General features: G+C 34.6%; 1 protein-coding gene across 3 annotated transcripts in view; it reads right to left on the bottom strand.

Annotated features, from left to right (window-relative positions):
- IMMP2L (inner mitochondrial membrane peptidase subunit 2) overlaps nt 1-23674 on the bottom strand; it is a 487583-nt gene that overhangs the window by 82065 nt on the left and 381844 nt on the right. For all 3 annotated transcript variants that reach the window (XM_074870290.1, XM_074870291.1, XM_074870292.1), the window contains one exon: nt 20232-20334. In XM_074870290.1, the coding sequence (XP_074726391.1) occupies nt 20232-20334 (103 nt within the window). The remainder of the gene's footprint in view (nt 1-20231; nt 20335-23674) is intronic.

Genomic DNA, 23674 nt, shown 5'->3' with positions numbered 1-23674 from the left:
CACATCCTATCATTGAACATCAGAGAGAGGAGATGAGCACCTCCCTCCATTCCCCATCATGAGGACGTTACAGACAGCAATGAGGTCACCCTTCAGTCTCCTCTTCGCTAAGCTGAACAAACCAAGTATCCTCAGTTGTTCTTTGTAAATCATGTCCTCTAGTCCTTTCACCATTTCTGTTGCCCTCCTTTGGACACATTCTAACGTTTTTATATCCTTCTTATACTGTGGAGCCCAAAACTGCACACAGTATTCAAGGTGATGCTGTTCCAATGTTGCATAAATTAACATTGATGTGAATTTGTAAATATAAGAAAATATTAAGCTTTTAAAAACATGACCAAAAATTATTCCTAAAGGTAGATCATTTTTACAAGACTGTATCTCCCATAGTCACTTTTTCCAAAGCATGTTATTGAGTCTTTTTATTTCTGTAAGAGGAGGAAAGTTTGGAAGCTTGCTAAACAGAATGGAGAAAATGATTGTAAGGTATATTCCTTTGAAACCTCATCTCACTCAGAGGTGTAAGCAAATCTGGACAAAATTGGTTATCTGAAAACATCTTCAAACTTGATTGAGTTTGGATGAATCTCAAAAAAGCTCACACAGTCCTAGATAAAATATCTTTTCTATCAGAACTTATTCTGATACAGCTAAAATATATGTAAATTAACAATATTGTAATAAAATTTAAAACACTGTTATAAGATATTTATTTTAAAACTTTTAGAAGACAAACAAAAAGCAAAAATGTTGAAAATGTAACATTTAGTAATTTACTAAAATGTTACTACTACATATCTCCAAATAATAGAATTTTTGTAAATCTCAATATTTATATCAAGCAACATTGCCTCTCTTATGTTTTCATTCTGATACGAAACATACTTTTTAATTCTAATCTGAATTTAAATAGGAAATATTTTCCAATATATGCAAATCCAGCATTATCACAATGTACATTGTTAAATAATGTTTCAGTAGATCTTATAAAACTGCAGCAATGGCAGCATAAACCTCTTCTATACAACTGACATAAATAAATCTCTGGAGAAGGCAGAATATTCTTTTCTATTGCTGTAAATATGGAAGTGTATTAAACTTCTGAAGTAAGATTTGGTTTAGGAAAATGTTAAGTGCCTTCTTTCACTATCAGCTAAGATAAAGGTTTAGTATGAATCATGTGCACTTTAAACAGTACTGACAAGAACAATGTATTATTAAGCATTGAACTCTGCCACAGCAAATAATATTTATCTGACAAAATATAACTAGTGACTGACATTTTCTATATTAATGTCATGTTTCATCATTTTAGAAAATGTATGTTCTTAATTTCTACAGAGTGCCCAAGGTGTAATGAAGCTTTAGCAGGTGTGTGAACATACACTTTCTGTTCTCAATATCTCACAGACTGACTCACATTGGAAAATATAAACTCAGGGAGTCAAATGTAAGTGATACAAAAAAGGGGAAATTAAAAAGCAGTATAAATATCTGTGTCCTAGTTTTGGCTGGGATAGAGTTAATTTTCACAAAAAGCTGAGAGTGGACAGCCAGGACAGCTGACCCAACTAGCCAAAGGGTATTTGATACCATATGACATCATGCTCAGTGTATAAAATGGGCGAGCTGGCTGGTGGAGAGTAGGGATCATGGCTCAGGAACGGGCAGGGCATCAGGTTCTGGATGGTGAGCAATTGCATTGTGCATCACTCACTTTGTATATTCTTTTATTAGCATTATGTTATTATTATTTCTTTTCTCCTTGTGTTGTCCTATTAAACTGTCCTTATCTCAATCCACCAGTTTCTACCTTTTTCTTCTGATCCTCCTCTCCATACCACTGGAGGAGGGGAGGAGTGAGCAAGCGGCTGTGTGGTGCTTAGTTGCCACCTGGGCCTAAACCACAACAATCTGTAATGTAAAGTCACAGCGTAAAGCCAGAAAAGTGAGTCTTCAGAGAGAATTTAGTGGAGCAAATGGAGAACCATAAGCAACATTTGCAAGTTAGCCCACAAGCCCCCTGAATCTCTAACAGCTCAAACTGAATTCCTTATCTCAAGGTCTGAGATGCTACTTCCATTAAGAAGAATGAGAAGTGTTCCTCAAGCAACAGTTAGACAACTGAGTTCCCCTTCTTCCTGTGGTTCAAGACATCTGACTGAAAACTAACTGTGCTTCCATTTCAGCAATTCAAAGCACTGAAAAGAAAAAAAAAAAAAAAAAAAAAAAAAAGAAAAAGAAAGAAAATGGCTGGTGGATTGAGAAAGCTGATTACTAATAAAAAAGTCAACTAATGCAATTCATATGATTTAAGAAAAAACCTGCGATCAATTTCTGGTAAGAAGACAAGAAACACATGAAGTTCATTGTAAAAAGATGAATATTCTTTTGTTCCTGGAAAAAAAAGGAAGGGAGAGAAATGTGAAGGTATGAGGCAGAAATGCAGGGAAAAAAGTAAAAAGTGGGTTAGGTTTTTTTATAAATGCAGGACTTAAGAGTGGGTCTTAGGTTCAGAGTTCACTGGACTTCAATAAATGTCCTGATTTTCTTTGGAAGATTCATTAATGGAAAGAATCAGGTATGCAGCATTACTGAAAGTTAGACCTCTTAAGTGCCTTCTTGCAAATACAGATTTAAATGCACATCTTACCTCACCTCTCCGTTATTTATAAAATCTTTTGCACTATATTTTTTTGAAATGGCATTTTTGAGCTTTTGGGTAAGCATTCTCAAGCATTTTTAGTTTATCAAGATTTCTATCCCTACTACAAAAATAGAATATATGCATTTCAGATGCACTGCTGACCACAGTGGGACAGTCTATTAGACTGCACTTGAAAGCAAACACTAGGAATTTGACAAATGTGTCAGTAAAAGCAAGAGTGAAATCATTAAATATATAGATATCCATATATTTAATGTAAGACTAATGTGGCAGAAAGGTGTTAATTTGACAGTTGTCAAGTGTCAGCTCCACAAAAAGGTAGAGAACATGCATTAGCAATGCCAAATCCACATGGAGTTTATACTTTCTAGACCATACAGAAATTGCCACATTCAGTAATAAAAAATAATTTAATATCTGTAGTGCTTTACTTCTTTGCCTTCTCTGCTGAGATGGCTAAGAGTACATGATGCTAGTTTTATATTTTCGGTGATCTTGAAAGTTTTATATGAACTAAGTTGAAAGAGTAGGGGTTATTTAAACAAGAAAATATCTTCAGCATGAACCATCTTGCAATCATAATCTTTTACATCTTTTATACATGAGGAAAATATTTTAAAACCTGCTATGTCTCTCACATAGTTTTTGATGGTTTTGTCTGTTAGCTTGTTTTCCCACAGTGAAATCCCTTGCACACATTTTCACAATCCTTTCAACATACCTTCTATCATTATACGAGCTGAAATGTCTTGTCTTTGTGCTGTTACTAAATACGCAGTCCTGAAGGGCTGCTGCAACTGCCTACTCACACACTGCAGTAGCATTGAACTCAGTAGGGATGTTTTTTCAAGTGCTTTGAAATAGAGAAGGTATTATAGAAAAGCAAACTCTTTTCTATTTCATCCATGTAAACAGAAATCTATAGTGTCTTCTACTGTGAACTAACAAAGGCTGCTGGGTGTGACAGATGAAATGCCTTTCAGGAGACCCATTGTGAGAGTGAACCCTTTCAAATGTATCTAGAGTTGCTCAGATGCTCAGGAAAAAATGTGGCCATGAGTATTCATACAGCTTATTTGAAAAAAAAAAAAGAAAGTTAGAATGAGTAACACATCAAACTAGATGAGGTTGCACATGGCCTGGAAGACACTTTTGTACTTAATATCAAACAATTCTGTAATCCTTACCTCAGTCTGTGACTAAGTGTGAAAGAGTGTATACTGATAGGACTGAATTAGGAGTGAAAATATAACAAAAGCCATAATCAAACTGCAAAAATTTATAATGGATTTTTTAAAATAATGACAAATAAACTTTTGAAAATAAAATTTAAAACAAAAAAGAATTTTTCCTAAGAGGCCCTCTATGAGTTTTATTCAGGTAGCCTAATATAAGTTGTTACTATTAGCAAATATTTTTCCCTTTATATAACCGGATTAGCAATGTCACACTAAGTGTATTTCTGGTTAACTACCCAGAACCCTAAGGGGCTTATGGTTTACTCTTTCATGCTTGATATGTACCTATAATCAACTAAAACAACAGCAAATATATTTGCAATTTACCAGCTGTTTTCATTTTCATCTTGCAATGCACAGAGGCTGTGAATTGTAACGAACAGTTCAGAAACCACAAGCATTTGTGATGTACACAACTGAAAGGATGTTAGGGAATGTATTCCACTTGTGGTATGTAATCCTTTTTCTTACTGTAAAAACAAGTGCAATCATTTGTGAGTTTTAGAATTATCCCTAAGTACTAGGAGATGTTTCTCACTAGCAAAGTGCTACCTCTGACTGTGGTAGTCTGAAGGACGTCTTCTTACTATACAAACAGAAAGATAGCTCTTCATCTATGTATTTAGCATTTATGTGCCACAAATTAACATCAGAATAACAGAAGAAGCCTTTAAATATCAAGCAAGAACAAGACTTTTCTGGTGCATGATTGTGTGACAAAGATATGATCTCATTCTCTGAAGACTCTGCCAGCCCTAGGCAGATGGAGCATGGCAGGGGCTGGAGAAAGGCATGGCAGGATGAGCTGTGTGCTGTCCCTTGCTGGGGAGAGTCTGTGGTGCTATCAGCCTGCAGCATAGCGCCAGCAGGGATGAAGTTCTGACCTCACTGAACTCTCTGGCAAAACTCCCAGTTAGTCCCACAGAGACAAGATTTTTCCCAAGTTTATACTACTTTAACATACTATAAAGACTGGATACAAGATCAATCCATTCTAGCTTACAAAAGGATTTTTTTTTTTCTAACTTAAGTAGTAAAGCTATTGTAAATGTCCCAGACCTCAGTGTAAGTAATAAATTATTTTTAAAAGTGGAATATATCTTTATATTTATATAGGATAGAAAAATGCAATGTAAAATTCTCTGAGTTCGCTCAATGTCATTATATCTTGTCACTGAAAGTTCACTTAATGTTGGAGTTTAATTTGCACTTTTACTGAAATTTCAAGACAATGAGAATACTGTGAAAAATAGGTAACTGTTGTCCAGTTCCAAATTTAATGGAAAACAAATCCTGAGTTTTTCTTTGGTTGCAGAGAAGACATGAAATCTAAAGCTACCAGTCATAAATGCTATGTAACACTTATTGTATGAAAAGTTTAAATTGGTCTCCAGAAAGCTGGCACCATTCCATTTTAAAGACATAATTTAATTCTTTATTTCAAAATCTATAAGCAGCATCTCTGTATTCTTTTTTCATACAAAACTTTGATAGTTTTAGTCCCTTATGAATCTCATTTTAAAATACATGCATTTAAATGCTGATTGGGACTTTCTCTAGAGAGCTAGGAAGAAAGGCTTTAAAGTGGAATTCTGACAGAAGAATAAACTTAATTTTTTTATTCCCAAGATAACTGAATCTCTTCCAGACATCACTGGTATCTGCTACTGCCTCGACTGGTAGACAGAACTATTTCTCCTTAGATTATAGTTTTCTTTTCAGAAAAATCACCTAGCTGTTCTGACAAAAAAAGTCTGTGAAATCAAAACCTATTTTTATCAAATGTGTCAATGCTTTGTCTCACCTAAAGGTATTATACTATTGTTAGTTTTGTACATTAGTGTTTGTTTCTGCAGCAAGACACTATTAAGAGCACAAGATCATAATGATCAATAATGACACCATCACATGCTACAGAAGGCAACATATTATTAAGTCCTGTTGAAAAAGGAATATAATTTGAATTACATACAGATTTATAATGTTGATGTTTACTAAATTTATTTTACTTAGATATTTGTCACTGAGTTGGAAGAATTTGTTCACTGGGTTTTTTACATGGTAAGTGTACTAGTTCTTTAATTATGCATAATAAAGTCAAGTCAGATTTTCAACAGATCAATCATCCCCTTTAAATCTTGGATTCTGTTAAAACAGTATGTCTGCTCCAACTCACATATTTTGACAAGAAAAGCAAAAATTCAGATTTGCAAAACTAGAAGAGATTGTACTTCTTTCTTTCTGAGCTTATAAACAAGAGATACTTTATAACTGGACCTACCTGGAGGTAACTGTACTCAAGGACCATTTGCTATTTGTTTAATAATTACTTTATAACATATCATCTGGCTAGCCTATCTCAACTTTTCTGTCTCTGTAGAACTTATCACAGGAAAAGATTCAAAATTCCAATTATTTTCTGATTTTTTTGTGCTCTTTTCCTATGTAATCCTGGAAACATGTTAGATTTCTTCAGAGTTCCAAGAAGATAGTCTCTTAAGAAACAGAGATTTATGCTAGTAGGGTAAAAGCTAGCTGTAGAGGTTAAATTTGGTTTCACAGAATTTGTCTCTCAGGTTATAATTTCAAGGTCCAGTGTGCTGTTTGGGCCAGAGCTCTTTTTGATGGATAAAACCCTAATAACTTGAGACATAGCAACAAGGGTAAAGCTAAGGTTACTGTACTGTTCTAGTTCAGGTAGTGTGAGATTTACTAAAAAATCTGCAAGTCAGGGAGAATGTGAAGGCTCAGCTGGCAGTTGATAATTTTTTTTTTTCTCTGTGAATTCTGCAGCTTTTAGCTATATATAAGCAATCTATCGCAATGTGATGAAGAACTAAGATTTCACACACTTAAAGACAACAAGTGATAAATTGAAATGACATGGTGCTGTTGCTAGTTTACTGCTGAAGTAATCCAAATACCTTTTTAGCTTTTGTTACTGTCAAATTAATTTGTGTAAAACGTGCCAGGAGAGAACTCTGAAAGCAAACCAGGGAAGATAGATATCCTATTATATTTTTCTTCATTTTTAGTGCATGACTTACTTCAGGCTGCTGCATTTCCTAAAACTTCAAACTAAAACACAGATGTGAAATAAGGCTTTCCATACAACCCACACTGCATGTAAATGCAAATACAAGCGATCAAGACAATATCTTTTTTTTTTTTTAAGATACAGTTCAAACATGAGATGAATGTTACAATAGAAATGCAAGGTTTGCTTCTGTTATTATGTGAACTGCACCTTATTCTACTTGATGAATTTACCTTAAAAACAATTTTTGATTTGGCATAAAGAATAATGTTAGAATCTTTCCTGAAATTAGTGCCTAGTTTTCTTAGGCACAGCAAAACTTTCCTAGCAATATGAATAAAACCTTTCTCTGGTACAACCAGGAAAGGAATTATAATTACTTCTGTATTTATGGGTATGTGAGAACTTTATCAGTTTATCAGTTTAGTACCATCCTAGATGACTTCTTTGTCCTAACTCAAACAGAAGAAAACAGAGAATGACACTGTGATAGAGATAAAGAACAATCCAGGAGAGTGAACATAACATCAACTACTTAGTAAAGACATCTGGAATATCAAATGAACATTTTCCGTGTGCTAGTTTTCCATAAGAAAACCAGCCTTATAAGTCATAAATCCTGCATAGAGTTAAAGATATTCCCTAAAGGAGGACATCTAGAAATGCCTTGATAGGCCATTGGCAGCAGCATCTCTGAAAGAGAAAGGTGGCTTAAAAGCATAATGATACAGCCCAGTCTGCTTTGGCTTATGTGCAGTAGAAAGCAAAAGAGTTTACTCTGGAACAAATTTTCAAGGGAAGACTGCATATTACATAAGGAAATAAATATAACATTTATGGTACACACTTTTCTGTCTGTTTCCTACAGACCCACTGAATATGTGAATAATGCTTTGCTCTCAAGACATTGTTTTTCAAACATTTGAATCAGACCACCCTTAAACTCCTTAAAGAAAGTTAGCCAGCTGGCTATTATATGCCAAAAAGAATAACTGCATCCCAGAGATCCCATTCAAGAGCATTTAGATCACCAAGTTTTTGAAGGCTATATATGGATATATCAAGCTCTTCATGAGTGACATAGAAGTGTCATGAATACATACTAATATTCAGAAATGAGTATATGCACAACAGAATGATGAAGAGGGAGCTTTAAACTAATGCAGTGGTATAACAGATTTTGGAAATCTTGCTGGAATATTAAATGTATTACGAGCACATGAATCCTAGCTCTGAGAGCAGAACTTGGGCAAGGGCTTAGTACCATTCCTCCTGAGGCTTGGACTGTGCTCAGCATGACAAGGAAGGTGACTTTGTACCTGACAGACAAGATGTGCATTGTTTAAGAACATAAAAAACCCCACTTTACTTAAAAGTTAGGCTTGTTTCTGACTTACTAAAATCCATTTCTTGGACAAGAAGATTCCATTGTACAAACATACCTGTTTTGCACTGGTATGTGTACAACTTAATGGGGCTAATAGTGTTGCTGACTTCAATGATACCAGTAATTCCTAGCACTCAGCAGTATAAGGAAAGAATGAACTATAAATTTTAAATAAACACATTTACCACTGCTGCTACTTGAAATTGAGATACTGTGACTTATGAAATATTTACAGGAAAACTCTAAGAGTAACTAACAGTAGATGGTATATAGAAAGATGCAAGACAGTCCTGAGTTGGATCCAAAGTGACTATAAGACATTTCTTCCTAACTTGCATCAGTCAATGTAAGCATGAAGACTGCATTCTTCATTAGCATTTTTTGTCCTGTTCAATATAAATATTTGTCATTTAACAGTTAATTGCTTTGTAATACTAACAAACTTTTGATGAATTCAGAATACAATGGATACTTTGAAAATTGATGTGAACAAAAATTCACTCTGATACTACAAACATTTTAATAACTATCAATAACTAGGAGGAGTAGACTTACTCCCTGCACTGACTCCATTCGCTAACTATAATTAGGGAACTAAGTATAATTAGGGAATGTTTTGAGTTGTGACCTTACACCTTACACCTTCATTGAAACAAGTAAAATTCTGAGGGCCTCCAAAATTAACTGACAATAAGTAACAGCTGAAAATGTGTAAGAGCTAACAGCATATTTGAGACAGATCTCATGTATATGAAGCAGTTTCTCAAGTCCTATATTACAGGACTTATCAGAACACAATACACATCCGAATAACAACAACACATTGAGCTTGGTAAAGCAGAGTGTCTCATCTGTTTCCAGCTCGAGGACACAGAGAACACAGAGGCTGCAGCAATCTCAGGAACCTTGGGAGGAGCATGTATAGTTTCACTCCAAAGTGCATGTCCATTTTCATACTATTCAGTCTGGAAAAGTAATGCAGGCATTTCCATTTTACCCTATATGTGGAAGCCTACATTAGCAACATTTTGAAGAACATGTTTGAATTAATAGCCCATGGTTGTGATACCATTATAAGAGTCTTTAAAAAAAAAAAAAAAAAAAAGATTCTGGAACGCCTCTATCTAATCAATAGAATTGTAAAAAACATCCTTTGGTGTGTTCTTTCTTCCTGCCAAAGTCTCTGAAATGTGAAGGTCGCTATTACAATAGGTGGAGCCATAACCTGCCACGCAGCAGTCATGGAGAATTTTGTAGGCAGTTACTTCTTCTGATCCCTCTCCTTTTTCCATGTATTACACCTTGTTTTGGTCATAGGCTTCCCCTGGCTTTCATTAGATATATCGTGTATATGGCCAAAATTCAATGTTGGATACCAGTTTCACATCTGTTACAGAGTAGTCCAAGAGTCTGTTATTTTGGCATCCAAATTATACAAATCCCATTTTTAATAAGTTGCAAATTAAACCTGAATTGTAATTTGTATAATAGGAAAATATGTGAATATAATCAGGCTTAATACAGAGTTAAAAATATTAAACAGCTAGCAAGTTAGGATTCTTAGATTTTCTGTTATTTCTTTCATGCATTTTTAGTGGGAGGAAGCTGAACTTTTGGCTTTAAAACTTCTGACTGGCTTAACCACAAAAGAAACTGAGTCCCACTAAGGTGATCCAAAAGTAAAATTGGAAAGGATTGTAGCTCTTCAGTTTCTTCTCTCAGCTGTGTACCAAGTCAAAGCTATATTCTACAAAAAATAACTCTGGCAACACTGACTAAAGGTTTTAATAAGCTCTAACAATGTGCAGTATTGCATAAGTACCACTTAACATACATTAATCCAACAGCTATAATGCAGTAATTGCAGGGACTATGCTCTTAAGAAACACAATGGAATGACTCTTTAAGAAAATACCTGATAACTCACTTTACCATCATAAAATACTGAAAGGGTTGGGTTTTTTTCTTATTTCTTTGGTGGGTGCTGCACAGATTTTCGTTACTGAAATTGCATAACTTCCACCGGAATTGGAAGTGTTATTTCATGGAACAGTAGATTTTCTTTCATTCTTCCTCTTTTTTTTCTGATTATGGATCCATTATTGATCCAAGATCCATGCTTGTAAAGTGGAAATTACTCATCATCTTCAGATTTCTATCTTTGATAGGAAAGAAATATCAGACCTTACTATCACGTCATGTTAACTACTACCTTGGTTCCCTTCCAACCTCATATCAGCAACTGATATCTCACCAATATTAGGCTTACAAGTTAACATTTCCTAAAATTTATAATCTGGCCTCTCAGTTTCAAGAAGATGTATTTCAAAGAAGAAGGGACAGCACTGGCATAATGTCCAATACATACATATTTCAGAACAGTATTCAATAAAACCATATTGGGATAGATGCACTGAGGGGAAAAAAGCAATTTTGCAATTAGAAAATGTGATATTGAGTTACAGATCTTGCAGCTTGCAGGCACTGTAATATATCGGTGGTGTTCAAAGGTTTACATAGGATTTGTCCTCATAACCATAGAAAGCTGCTGGTCACCTGATGGGAGATTTCTGTTCTGCATCAAATGCAGTTAAACATATTTTCAATAATTACATAAGAACAAATACTATAGTTTTATAAATGGTACATAAGTGCAAGTGGAAGAGGAAGTAGTATATACTAACAACACAGGAAGTACCGTGGAGTTATTGTTATTACATGCAGTTACTAATATCAGTTCTCATATTATATACAACTCTTTTCTAAATCTCAAGGTTTACAAGAGAAAAATTAAAACAATTGTACTGGTTCCTAGATCTGACATTGAGTTGCAGTAGCTCCTAATTGAAAACAACATAAAATGTCAAACCCTAGTAAAAGCTAATCTACAAGTGCCCAAATCCTCAGAGCAAGTAAATTAAAATAACTCTACCCAACTTTAATTAAGTGACATTGTCTCAACTAACAATCAAGAGAAAAAGAATATATTCTACAATTTATTTTGTAAACATATTTACTCTTCTGTTAGTTGGGATTATTCTTCTCAGCAAATGTAACCTACTGTGGTATTTACCTCTCAATAATTATTTTTATTTTTCTCTCCTGCAGTGAAAGGAAGAACAAATAACTTTAAGATTCTGCTATCAATCTGAAAGTTCCTCTAGGCAACACCATGTTTATGTTCATCAGAAAACTATTTCTATACTTTTATAGTTTGATTTCTTTAAAAAAACCAAAACCAAATCTGTCCATTCTGTGCTATTTTTACAAGAAAACATCCAGTTTCAAAAATGCTTTGATGGCTTTGATAACAATCAGGAATACAGTTATGGCTACAAAAAAATTATGACTATTTAAAAATTTAAGGTATTACTGAAATAGCTGTCATCCTAATGAACAGCTAAAATCAGTAAAATGATTCAGTTTAAACTGGGGTGCTTTACTCATTAAGTTTTGCAAAACAAGAGAAAGGGAGTGAGAAAAGAAACAGTAAACAAAAAGGAGCAATATGAATCATGCAGTCCCTCGGCTTTAGTAAGAAGTTCTTGTAGACTTAAAAAAATATATACACAGACATTTGCAAGATCAGGTCCTAGTGATTTAGCTCTAATTAAATATTTCTATTTGTTTCATAACACACCTACAGAATTTGAAGTGCTGCTTCAAAAAAAAAAAAAAAGTGTCCTGTTAATATATTAATATAGTATTTGAGGAAAATCTTTCTTCTCTGCCTAGCCTGAACTTTAAACATGGCCAAGTTAGGAATATCCATGCCACCTAGTATACTTTCCATACTATTCCTTTCAGAACAGAGGGAATACAGATAAAGGTTTGCAAAAAATATTTGCACAGTCTGAAATGAAATTTGATCCACTTTTAAATCCTCTGAGAGAATGTAACAATAGAAAAGAGAAGTAGTACTACAGTAGATAAATTTACCAGTTTTGCACTCTTGTTAAATGTGGCTCTGCCAGTGTTAACGCATAGGACAGTGAACTGACAAAATTTTGCTGTCCGATCTGTTACATAGGACAGTTTACTGACAAAATAAAAATTGTTTTCATGGTCACACAGAATCATATAGGTAGGAAGGGACATCTGGAGGTCATCCATTCCAACCTCCTACTCGGAACAGAGCCAACTCAGGTTGCTCAGGGCCTTGTCCAGTCAGAATTTTTTAACAAGAATGGAGATCTTACAAACTTTCTGGGTAATGAATGCATGGCATGACTTCCCCCATAATGAAAAAAAAATATATTAGAAACTATCTCAATATCTATTCAGAATTTCCCAAGTTGTGACTTGTGCCTATTGTCTCTTGTCCTACTGCTCTTCATATCTGAGAAGAGTCTGGCCATGCCTTCCCTGTACACTGTACTGTAGCTGAGGACAGTTGTGACCTTTCCTTGCAGCCTTCTCTGCTCACGGCTGAACCAGCCCTGTTCTCAAAGCCTTTCCTCTACACCGTGTGCTAGAGCTCCATCATGGGGACCTTTCACAGGTCTCATTCCTCTACATCATTACAGCTCTTGTGCACGGAATCCCCAAAGCACAGTACTCCTGACTGCACACACATCAAGTAGATGGAAAATGTCACTTCCCTCAAATAATTTATAGAATTATTGGTATTTCTATTAATATTATTGATCATATTTCAATAATGTTTTGCTCCTAAAATAAACAAACATACACTTGTAAATAAATAAATATGCATTGGTTTGGACATTTACTGATGTATAAACATACATTTCTAACCTCCTAATATGGTGTGCAATCATGTAAACAAGGTGCTACACTAAAGTAGTATTATTTTAGGATTGGGAGATTTAATGAGATGTGTACTTATTACACCAAAGCATTTATCTTATCCAAGAATGGAATCAGGTACATAATATCCTATACTTCTACAAACTAAAATTTAGATCTTTATTTTAGTAATCAGCGACTGAGTTTTGACAACGTTCCATGTCCAAGGAAGGGAAAATAGAGAGAAACAAAAACATTCAATGAATTTTTAAATGATGTCCTGGCAAATCTTAATATGAATGCCAGCATGAATCAAAATTCCCCACAGATTTAAACCATAGAAAAGTCAACAAAGATTCCTTTGGGTCTCATTTCCATTAAAACAAGTAATTTATGAGATCCTGTATAGAGAATATAATGCTACAAATTCTGCAGAGTCATTGAATATAAGGGTATTTCAAGCTGTAACTTCTGAGAAATAGAATTGTAAGGAAAGTGAAGAGGTATAAAGGATTAAGCAAATTATTATATTCGAATACAGAGTTGTTCAAATTAGTTAATTACAAATGGTGGTATGAATCTGACAGATCATTTCTTCTATTATTTCATTGAATCAAGCTGACAGTGCTTCAACTTTTTGTTTTCCTGGTTTATTTCAATGTAAGCAAGGTCAAAAACAGGTTTAGGCTATTCAGCCTACCATTCTTTCCAATGTGGTTGGAAAATCCTTTAAAAGTACTTGCATTCAGAAATACTCACCAAATATTTGGATTAATAATTCATTGTGCTTGAGTTTATGTCATAAATCCTGTTCCATAAGCAGGATGACTGAAGCTTTATTAATGCTAAATAACAGTAACACTTCCAAATGCACTAATAGAGAAAATTAACTAGAATACGTTAAATATAAGATTTGACATAACTAAGACAAAAACCCAAACTTTCTGCTACTTCACAAGTCCTCATGAGCGTTCCATTGCTAAGAAACAGAATAGACTTAATTCAAAGCTTTTAGTCACATGATGGTAGCCAGGCTGCTTGAAAGATTAATTTTTATGCATTGGTTTAGGCTACAGTCAGGCTAAACATTTTACTTGCCAAGAGAATTAGGACAGCCATAGAGGGCTTTTTATTCCCTATACTGCAAATTCAGTTAGTCATGATAATTTAATGGACAGTGAGGCCACAAAATCTTATTATCAAGGCTTCCCTTCAGCAGCTCCTGAAGTATTGTCATTCTCAATAGAGAAGCCACCATCCCAATTTGCATCTCACATATAATATTCTCTCAAAAGGGACAAGCACATTTACTCTTCGAGGTTTATTTATCATCAGTCATAACACATAATGTCCTATCTGTTTTATTCATCATAGACTTTTACAAGTTCAAGCAGTGCATGCATGCTATTTACTACTGGTAACTTCATGCACCATATGGAAAGACTTTTTTCTGGTTGTAAAAAAATTTACCTATTTCATTTTTGCCAGTGGTCAGGGATAAATATTATGGAATGCCATTGATTGCATATTGCATTACATATCCTGTTTAAACACAGCTTCATTTCTTCTTTAATACCCAAGAGAAAAAGTAGAAAAGTCACCGATCCCATAAGAGTCATGCTACTCTCCAAGGCTACATTTATACAGCAAAGTGAAGGTGCAAGCACTGGTCACAGTGGTAGAAAAAAGAAAGTAGAAGAAGCTGCAACATCAGCTAGCAAACTGATGCAGACAAGTCCTCAGTAGGTCATTCCCAGCCTTCACTGACTACTTTACCATCACTGTTATCCTCACCTACATTAACTTTATGAGCGTAAGCACAGATAGGTGTTTACTTGCTAAAATCACACTTTTGTTTCACAATGCTTGACTATCTCCTCTTAACTTCAGTCTAAACTAAGAAAAATAGGGTTTGGGACCCTGCTTTTGAAACTGTTTGTCATAAGCGTCTCTGAATGGCTGGTTGGAGTATGGGGACACAAATAGGGTCACCGGATATTTTGAGACCTGGAAGAACTCTCTGTGGGAAAAGTGTGCCCTGCCTACACACCCTACTGCACAATTTACCATGGTGTTGTTTAGCACACTGCTGTGAGCTGTTAAATTCCCACCTTTTGCCTCAGAAGCTGCTCCATTTCAGGGGGATATGTGATTCTTGCACTAGTTTATAGCTCATAAATGAAAGCTTCAGCAGATGGCAAGATCATCACCAAGATGATGTGCACTTTTAGGACATGTGGCACTTGTTTGGTATTATGTAAGTAATCCAGAGCTGTGGGAAGATGTCTGCTTCTTCCTTCAACTGTCCTCTGTACCTCTCTTAGAAGAAGACAGAGCATAGGAAGCAGGGCTATTCTCACAGGCTGCAGACCTCTTGGTTCAAATATTTCCTTTACCAGCAGTCACACACTGTACTTCACTAAAAGTGTCTTATTTCAGTTCACCTTACTGTCCAAAGAATTTTCATATTTTCTGTTTTTGACTACTCGTATTCACTAACAGTAGTTACAGAGAGAAATACTGGATCAGTTTAAAAAAATAATTATAACAGGCCACAGTCCATTACTGTTATTAATTGAATTTGCCCATTGAGGGTTAACAGTTAAACCATTTCTGTCTTATATCTGGAAGAGATTATGATAGCCTTTGAAAAGAAAATTAAAATAACTGACAAACTCAATATATTCACTTGTTTTGAATGTCATTCTAGTCTATAGAGTTTTCTAGTCACAGCCTACAGGTTCGTGCTGCTCAAAGAAAAAAAACAGACAGGAATGTTTTTCAGAGAGTTTATTGCATGAACTTACAGTGCTTATATGGGCAATCATAAAAACGGCCTCTACAGTAATGCTGACTAAATGCAATTTACTCATTTGAAGCTTATGAATGTAAAGCTTCTGTTTAAACAAAAAGCCAGGCTCAGGTTCAATGGGATTTAGTCTGAGAGTAAACACATTAAAAGATAGATGTATTTTAGTAAAAGGACTAGGATAAGGACCTGGCTGAGCCAAAAAGATGTTTTATGACAAGGTACTCAACCTACCTGTGTCTGAGGTTTCCCAGGAAGATAAGGAGGATAATAGCCTTTTTGCCCTTACACTGGATTGTGAAGCTTAACTCATAAAGAGCCTTATCCAAAACCATTAAAGCCGGTAGAAATCTCTCATTGACTTTAATGAGCTTTTGTTCAGGTCCTTTACAAGACAGCTGAAAGACTGCCATTGACTTCAACCTCTAATTTTATAAATCTCTTTCACATCTTCAGCTTGGAGGCATTTGGAAACATAGAAATGTATTAACAAGGGTATTATATTTACCAAAGAAATCCCCATAAGATAAAATTGAACTTTTTTATTTTTTTATTTCCGAGAGTGCTATTCACTGCATGTGTGTATATCCAGGAATATATATATATGTATCAGTTATTGTATGCACTTATTAATAACTGTTTCTCAGATACCCTTACATGTTGGTTGCATAACCACCTCTGCACTGCTGGATGCCAACTCTACACATTTAATCTGGACAAAGTACAGTTTATAATGACTTGTCCCTTGATTTTAGCCAGAGTGACAGATCCAGAATACAAATTGTCACTTTGGTTTTATGCTAGTATTATCCTGGCTGTGCAAGCAAAGAAAATAACTGATCTGGCATAAAGTTAACCCTTTAAAATCTTTAAGAAATTTGAAGCAGCAGAGGAGTTTAGTACCTGATCAATTCTTCACAATGTGTCTCCTGCATTTCTGACCTAAGAAAGCATAAGCACTGCCAGGAACAGTAATGTTATATCTCCTATGCTGTTGAAGTACAACCTCATAGAAAAAGGCTCCCCAAAATAGGAAAATTACCAGAAGTGAAAACAAGAAGGACAAACTTTAAAAACTGGTATCATAATTATATAAGCTATTCATTATTACATTCCTGGAGTATGCCGTTTAAGGAATGCTAAGCTAATATCATAAAAGCTTGACTTCAATCTATAAGAATTTGAAAACAGTAACAGCCAATTGAGTAGAAATCTCTATTCTAGTTCACGCAATTGAAATAAATTTCCAGAGATATATAATTTTTTATCCCCTTAAATAATACTAAAAAGATGAAAACTCTCTGAATATTTATTGGCTTTTATTCAAAACAGCCATTTTCAGCATTATGAATGACTGACATGACATATTTCCAAACCTGAAACAGCAGTATCAAAGCAATACTATTATATAACAGCTGCCATTCTGTATTACACAAAGCATTCTTTTTTTAAAGACAACCTACAATAACCATGCACTACTTAATTTAGTCCAATGTTCTGGAAAGGTAATTAATATTTAAGTTTTGATCACATAGAAAGTTAACAGCATTTCTAATTCAGCACTACCCACAGATGTCCTGTTATTTTTGTAATATCAGTTAAGGTATTAATTTTATTCAAAGACTCAACTAAGCAGAAAGGAAATATTAAACTTTTACAAATCTTAGTTAAAACATTTTCATTTTATTTACACACTTCAGGAAAATGTCTTTCTATGCCTTAACATTCCAATTTTACTCCTATAAAAACCATGCAATAACAAGAAATATAATTTACTTGATAATGTTTTTATGAACCAAGTAAAGATAATTTCATCTGCCAAGGTTTTACATTTTAGAAATTCATTTCTCTCCAAAGGTGCATCTAATTTAGAATTTGATCGGTATCAAGGTTTTTGCTTTATCAACCTAACCCATTAGGCCATTACATATATTGCTATTCTCCAAGAGAAAAAATTATTCTAACATCTGTTCTCAATCTGGTTTTCCATAATTTCCTTTTATGCCCCATGTAACTCATTAAGCTCATCTACAAAACATTACTGTGTCTACAGTATATATGCCCTTCCACTATAAGATTGCATGAAAATTGAAAAAATTGTAGCCTACAACATAATCCACTTTAAAAATACATTATTTTTACCAAATCTTTTGATCCAAGAAAATATATCTGGTTTTGCAAGTCAGAATTGTGACACACATATCGTTTAACCTAATCTCTTAAGTGACCTATATTCTAACTGAGAAAAATGGGTTCATGTCTTACCATTGTGCAGTCTGTTCCTTGTGACTGCTTCAGTGTTATGAGACAAAAAGTGTTTAAGAAGCACATACCTTCTGAATGTCTTGAAGAGAGTGATTTTAATATTTTAATTCACTTGTGCAAGTGATCTCCAGAGTACAGCAGACAAGGGGATAGAAAATGTCCCAGTAACCTAAAATCTAACATGTGTAGAATGGAAAGGAACCTGGAGTCCAGTGTGTCCTAAATACATTTTCCATTTTCTTCTACAGATTAAAATTTTCTATATTTTATTACTCTCAAGCTAGTTTCCAACCCCATGATCTCTTCTGCCACCTTTTGCCTGCATTCAACAATTGCTCATCTAATTTAATTTCAGAGGAAAATACTTATTTATAGCTGACTTGCCCATAAGGTATTCATCAACACAACACAAAAATCATTTTTCCTGCAGAAAGCTAAAGTATTCACTGTCAAAAAACATCTTACTAGCTCTCAAAAAGTGTCACTGCTGTAAGAAAAGTGACATATTATCCGATGTTAGCTAGCAGCTGATGACTGATGTAAGGTCAAAGCCTAATCAAGGTGATTTTCTAATATTTATAATCATCAGTGAATTGAGCAAAAATCTCAGGGTATTTAGGTTTACCTCAACATGCTATCTTGCATGAAAGCTGCATGGTGCCTACCTTGAGGATTTTACCTTGTATTAATTTCTGTGTGAGCTGCTGTAAATCTGAAACCAATGCCCAGCTGCTAAAGTTTCCTTATGCTCTGATTTTACATTGGCAATATATTTGTAAGTGAAAAGAAGATTAGTGGGTTTATGACTAAGATTTATCTTGGGAACAGAGAGTGAGACAGAAAAGGAGAAGCCTACTAAGGGAGGAAAGGCATACCTTCACAGGGTAGACTGAATTAAATCCTGCAGGAAAGAACCTCTAAAACTAGTTGTTAGCAATCTTAGAAGATAGTACCAGGAAAATAATAATGAAAAATAGCAAGAAATATCAGCACAAAAAAAGCGAGACAAACCAAAAGAGATGCAATGGCATCACATTCTCCAAACCAGGCAGTAGGCCTTTTTTTGATTTTCTTCCTGAGAACAAATTATTTCAAGTTAATAATTGGGCTACACTTCCAGAAGTCAGAAAAACTTTTAAGGTCCTTGCTGTCATTAATTCAATAAGAGTCAGTGAGGTGATTTCTGTATGAAATAGGTATGAAATGCATAAGAGTGGACAAATCCAGCCTTGACAACTTGCCTGTGACAACCGGTGGCTTTTTATAATATTAGAAGAGCATCCTCTCTTAAAGATACATGTCAAAAACCTGCATTTGGAATAGGACAGAAAGGATTTGTATTTCCACAGCAGGATGCACAGTTTATGCAACTATTTCCTGCATGCTAGATTAAGTTAAAACAAGAACAGCAATCTACACAAAATGTAACAAAACCAAAACCAAACCAAAACTGGAGTGCAGAGAAAGCATTTACTGTCTTCCTGATGAACAGAGGCACATTACTACCAGTCAAGAAACACATTTTTCAGGTTACATTTTGTCTTTATTCAATATGAAAATGGCCCTATACAAAGAAAATTTAAATATTTATTTTTGGGAAAGTTCTTAAAATCTCTACCATTGTTCACAGACCAATTTAACAGTTAATGCTCACTAAGCACAGTTACTATCTCCTAATTCTTTATCCCAGCACTGGTGCAAAAGCAAGGCTGAGCTCCTGGGAGGGAGCCATTCCAAATTACATCAGCTGGCAACATGTCCTCAGGGAGCATCTGTCAGCTACAGGGAGTTGGCTCACCCTCTGGCTACTCCTCCAGTACATCCCTCCAAATTTAAAATGTCTACTGCTTTTTCTTCCATGTGAGGGAATTAAAAGGAGTCTTTATTCTTTTTATAACAGTTAAGAGCAAATTCAATCTCCACTGACCAAGACATTTTACAAAGTCTAATAATTCTCACAAAAATAATAAAAATACAATCACAATCAATTCATACTTGCTGTGTTGCACAAATGACCCAGGAGACACGTACTGCTTTTCAGTTGCAAAGAGTAAATGATATGCAGAGAATTGACTTACCGGGCCAAAAGCATTGCTGTCAAAGCTGTGTCCATGGTGATCACCTTCCACCCAAATATGTCCATGTGGAACTTTGACATACTTCTTTTTGTATCCAATGGTTCTAAAAAGAATTGCACAAAAATGGCTAATCAGTTGAAAAGAAAAGTTTACAATGTTTTGTTAGGAAAATTCACATATTTATGGTTTTGGAACTTCACCTTGCATACCATCCAACACTTGCTTAAAAAAATCTGTGTTGAAGTCCTTTAGACTTCAAGAGTGCTACTCAAATCAAAATACGTAACAAATTTGTATGAGCTAGTTGCACTATCAGGGCCTGTTTACTATGTTGTTTTGGCAGAAATCACATCACAACAGGGAACAAGAGACTTTTCAGTTAAATATAATTAAGGGACTCTTATTTCCATCTCTGTAGTAACAATTCTTTGAACCATCAGATTTTATCTCAGGTGAATGCCAGTGGACACATGTTGCAGTCACATAAAGATATTGTATTGAGAATGTTTTTCTTCTGGGGCAGCATTAGTTACTCAGGAAAAATAGTTTGGCATATCTGAACTGGCCTCAGATTCAGAGCTTGGATTCCTGTGATGCTTATGTCCTGGGGGTTGGATTTCTTCAGCTGTAACAAGCTAAACAGGATGAACTTTAAGAGAACCTCTAAGAGAAGGCCAAGTGCTGCAAAAAAAAAAAAAAAAAAAAAAAAAAGATATTGATGATTCAAGCAATTCTCCACAGAAATTCATACTGAAGCAGTGCCTCAGCATGACAAACTAGAAAGGAGTCCTAAAGCTGCGGTGCAGAGTATGCAAAATTCCTGTATTTAGTTCCCAAGTAGCTGTCATTTTCACAATTCCAGTCTGCCATCTATGATACACTTTTGCTTTCTTTCAGATGGAATCTGTTATTCTGAAATCATTCATGCAGAGAAGTGATTTTTATCATGCACACCGAATTATTACCATGATGAAGCATTTACAGAGGGGACTATGGATAGTGATACCTCTTATTTCATTTTGGATACCCAAGTCTGTCCATAGAAACAGACTTTTGATCTAGCTTGTTGCCTCCAGCTGCTCATCACTTTTCACTGTCTGGAAGACATGCTTCCAAAGCAGGAGGCAGAAGGAGCACACTCTAAAGAAAATCAACTGAAGAGAGAAAATCACCTTCACCAGGAGATTCAGCTGAACTGTGCAACAGCACTGATCACAGATGTCCACAAGTCAAAATGGCAAAACTGGTTTTGGTGAGGTTTGTTTAGCTTGGGGGGGTGTGAGGATGTTATAAGGGCAAGCTAATTAATAACCTGGAGACCATGAAATTTTAGATGAATAAGGAATCCTCAAAAGTGCATTTTATTAACTTTATTTGTCATTATTAGCCAAATAAAATTAGTAATTATTTATTTTGCAAGTCACAAAATCCAACCAGTGCTTTTTCAAACAGCTTTTTCTGGCAGCTAAAGGATGAGCATGCCAGAACTATAGTCTAATGGAAGTTCTACCTGTACTTTCATTGGAAGCTGAAAAAACAATAGCTTATTTGCAGAAAAAAAGACTCTGATTTTCATTTTTCTTTAGAACAGATTCATAGTACATAGTATTCAAGACTGAGTTACTAAACCATTCAAAACCAAAACGCACAACTGTCCTGAGCTGGTAAATATATGATTTCTTAAACACAAGGAGTAGTTCTGTAATAATTTAATTATGCTAAAAGAGCAATTTATTACTGTGCAATTCCTTTGGGGTTTTTTTTAAATAAAGATGACATACAGTCCGAACAATAAAATTATTTATGTTTTGAGATTCCATAATGTTTTGTGCCTCTGATAATTTATTTTTTAAAGTACCATATGAGACTATATTTTGCTAGAAACATGATTTAAGATATAGGTTGAGAGAAGTTGGCCATTAATTCTGTTCTCTCTGATCAGACACTCTGAAAATTATTCAATTAATATCTTCCACCAGTGATAAAGGCAAACAATAGCTCAAAAAAAATTTAATTTTCCTTCTATTCATCTTCCTGAATATAGAAGAGTAGATTGTGATAAAGTTTTGTACCTTTACAGACTTCATGCACAAGACTGAATTTCACCGAGAAGGGTGAAAGGATTTGAAAGTTAATTCTGCTGACATGTTTACCTCAAAAATGTCAGGAAAATAATTTGGCAAATGCCAGTCACTGACTCCATCTCAGACTGGACACAATCTTCTACCCCCAAATAATCTCCTCCTTTATTATGATTAGGAAATCACTAACAGAAAGGAAGAAAAAAAAAAAAAAAAAAAAAAAGAAAAGAAACAGCTTTTGCAATAAGCACTTGGAAACAAAATAGAAATAATTTGATCTGCATGGATAGGTCTTGCAGAGGTTTGCAAAGACCCTGTGAAAATAGACAGGCTTAACACAGGTGTATGGTGCATTCTTTAACTCCTAAGGCAAAAAGAAAAAGATAACAGAGTGCAGTAATTTTCACTGGTTCTTTTTATTATTTCTACAACATAGGAAAATACATATTTTGTTTTCTACTCTTGAAATAACCATCATAAACCAGAAAAATGTGCTACAATTATGCAAAAATAAGGTCTCTTACAGTGATTAAAGAGGAATTATGTATAAATTGTCATATTGAAACAAGCAGATGATTGTACACAAGAAGTTTTGACTTAGAGGAAATAGAATTAAAATTGATGATGTTAATAAATGCATTAAGGGAATAGGGGAGTAAAAAGAAATGGAAAAGAAACAGAAGCAGCAGTTCTAATTATCTACTTTAGTAGATAGGACTGATACTGCATGGTTAAATCTCTCTGTAAGGTCAGCAGATAAATGTAAAACCTTGTGCCATTTCATGTATGGGGTATATAAATCACCAGATTTTTTCCCACATCTAGGTTTAATAGAAAAAATTCAAGATATATCATAAACAATAAGTACCTGTATACCTGTGAACTAAAGAGAGGCAAGAAATTCTATTTTCCTAAGGCAATTCCTTCAAAATGTTAGTATAGTATTTGCATAGGGCAGTTATCTAGGGACTTCGTATCCACTTCAGTGTCCTCCTGCAAAAACTTCTGTGGAACACAGGTGAAATTTGAAAACAAAGTTCTACTTGAGGTTTTCACTGCATGAATTAGTAATGAACTGTGGCAATAAGCTCATGTTACAGTAAATTGGATCATCCATTACTTAATATTGTTTTTAATTTTCAAGATAATTTCATTGTTGCATTACTCCACAACAGATCAATAAACCATTCATGCAAGCAAACCAGGCTTCAGAAAGCCATATTCAGTTAATGACAGTAGGCTATATTTAATTACTGTTGCAAAGACTATGCTGACTTTTTTTAAGAACAAAAAAACCCAAACTTGTAGCTTCCTCTCCTACAAAGAGAGCACAAATTGTCTCATAACCAAAATTAGTCAGTT

The sequence above is a fragment of the Strix uralensis genome, chromosome 5, assembly GCF_047716275.1.
Source record: "Strix uralensis isolate ZFMK-TIS-50842 chromosome 5, bStrUra1, whole genome shotgun sequence".
Taxonomy (NCBI): Eukaryota; Metazoa; Chordata; class Aves; order Strigiformes; family Strigidae; genus Strix; species Strix uralensis.
Note: the sequence above shows the minus strand (reverse complement) of the source record. Positions and strands in the feature narration are given on the sequence as shown.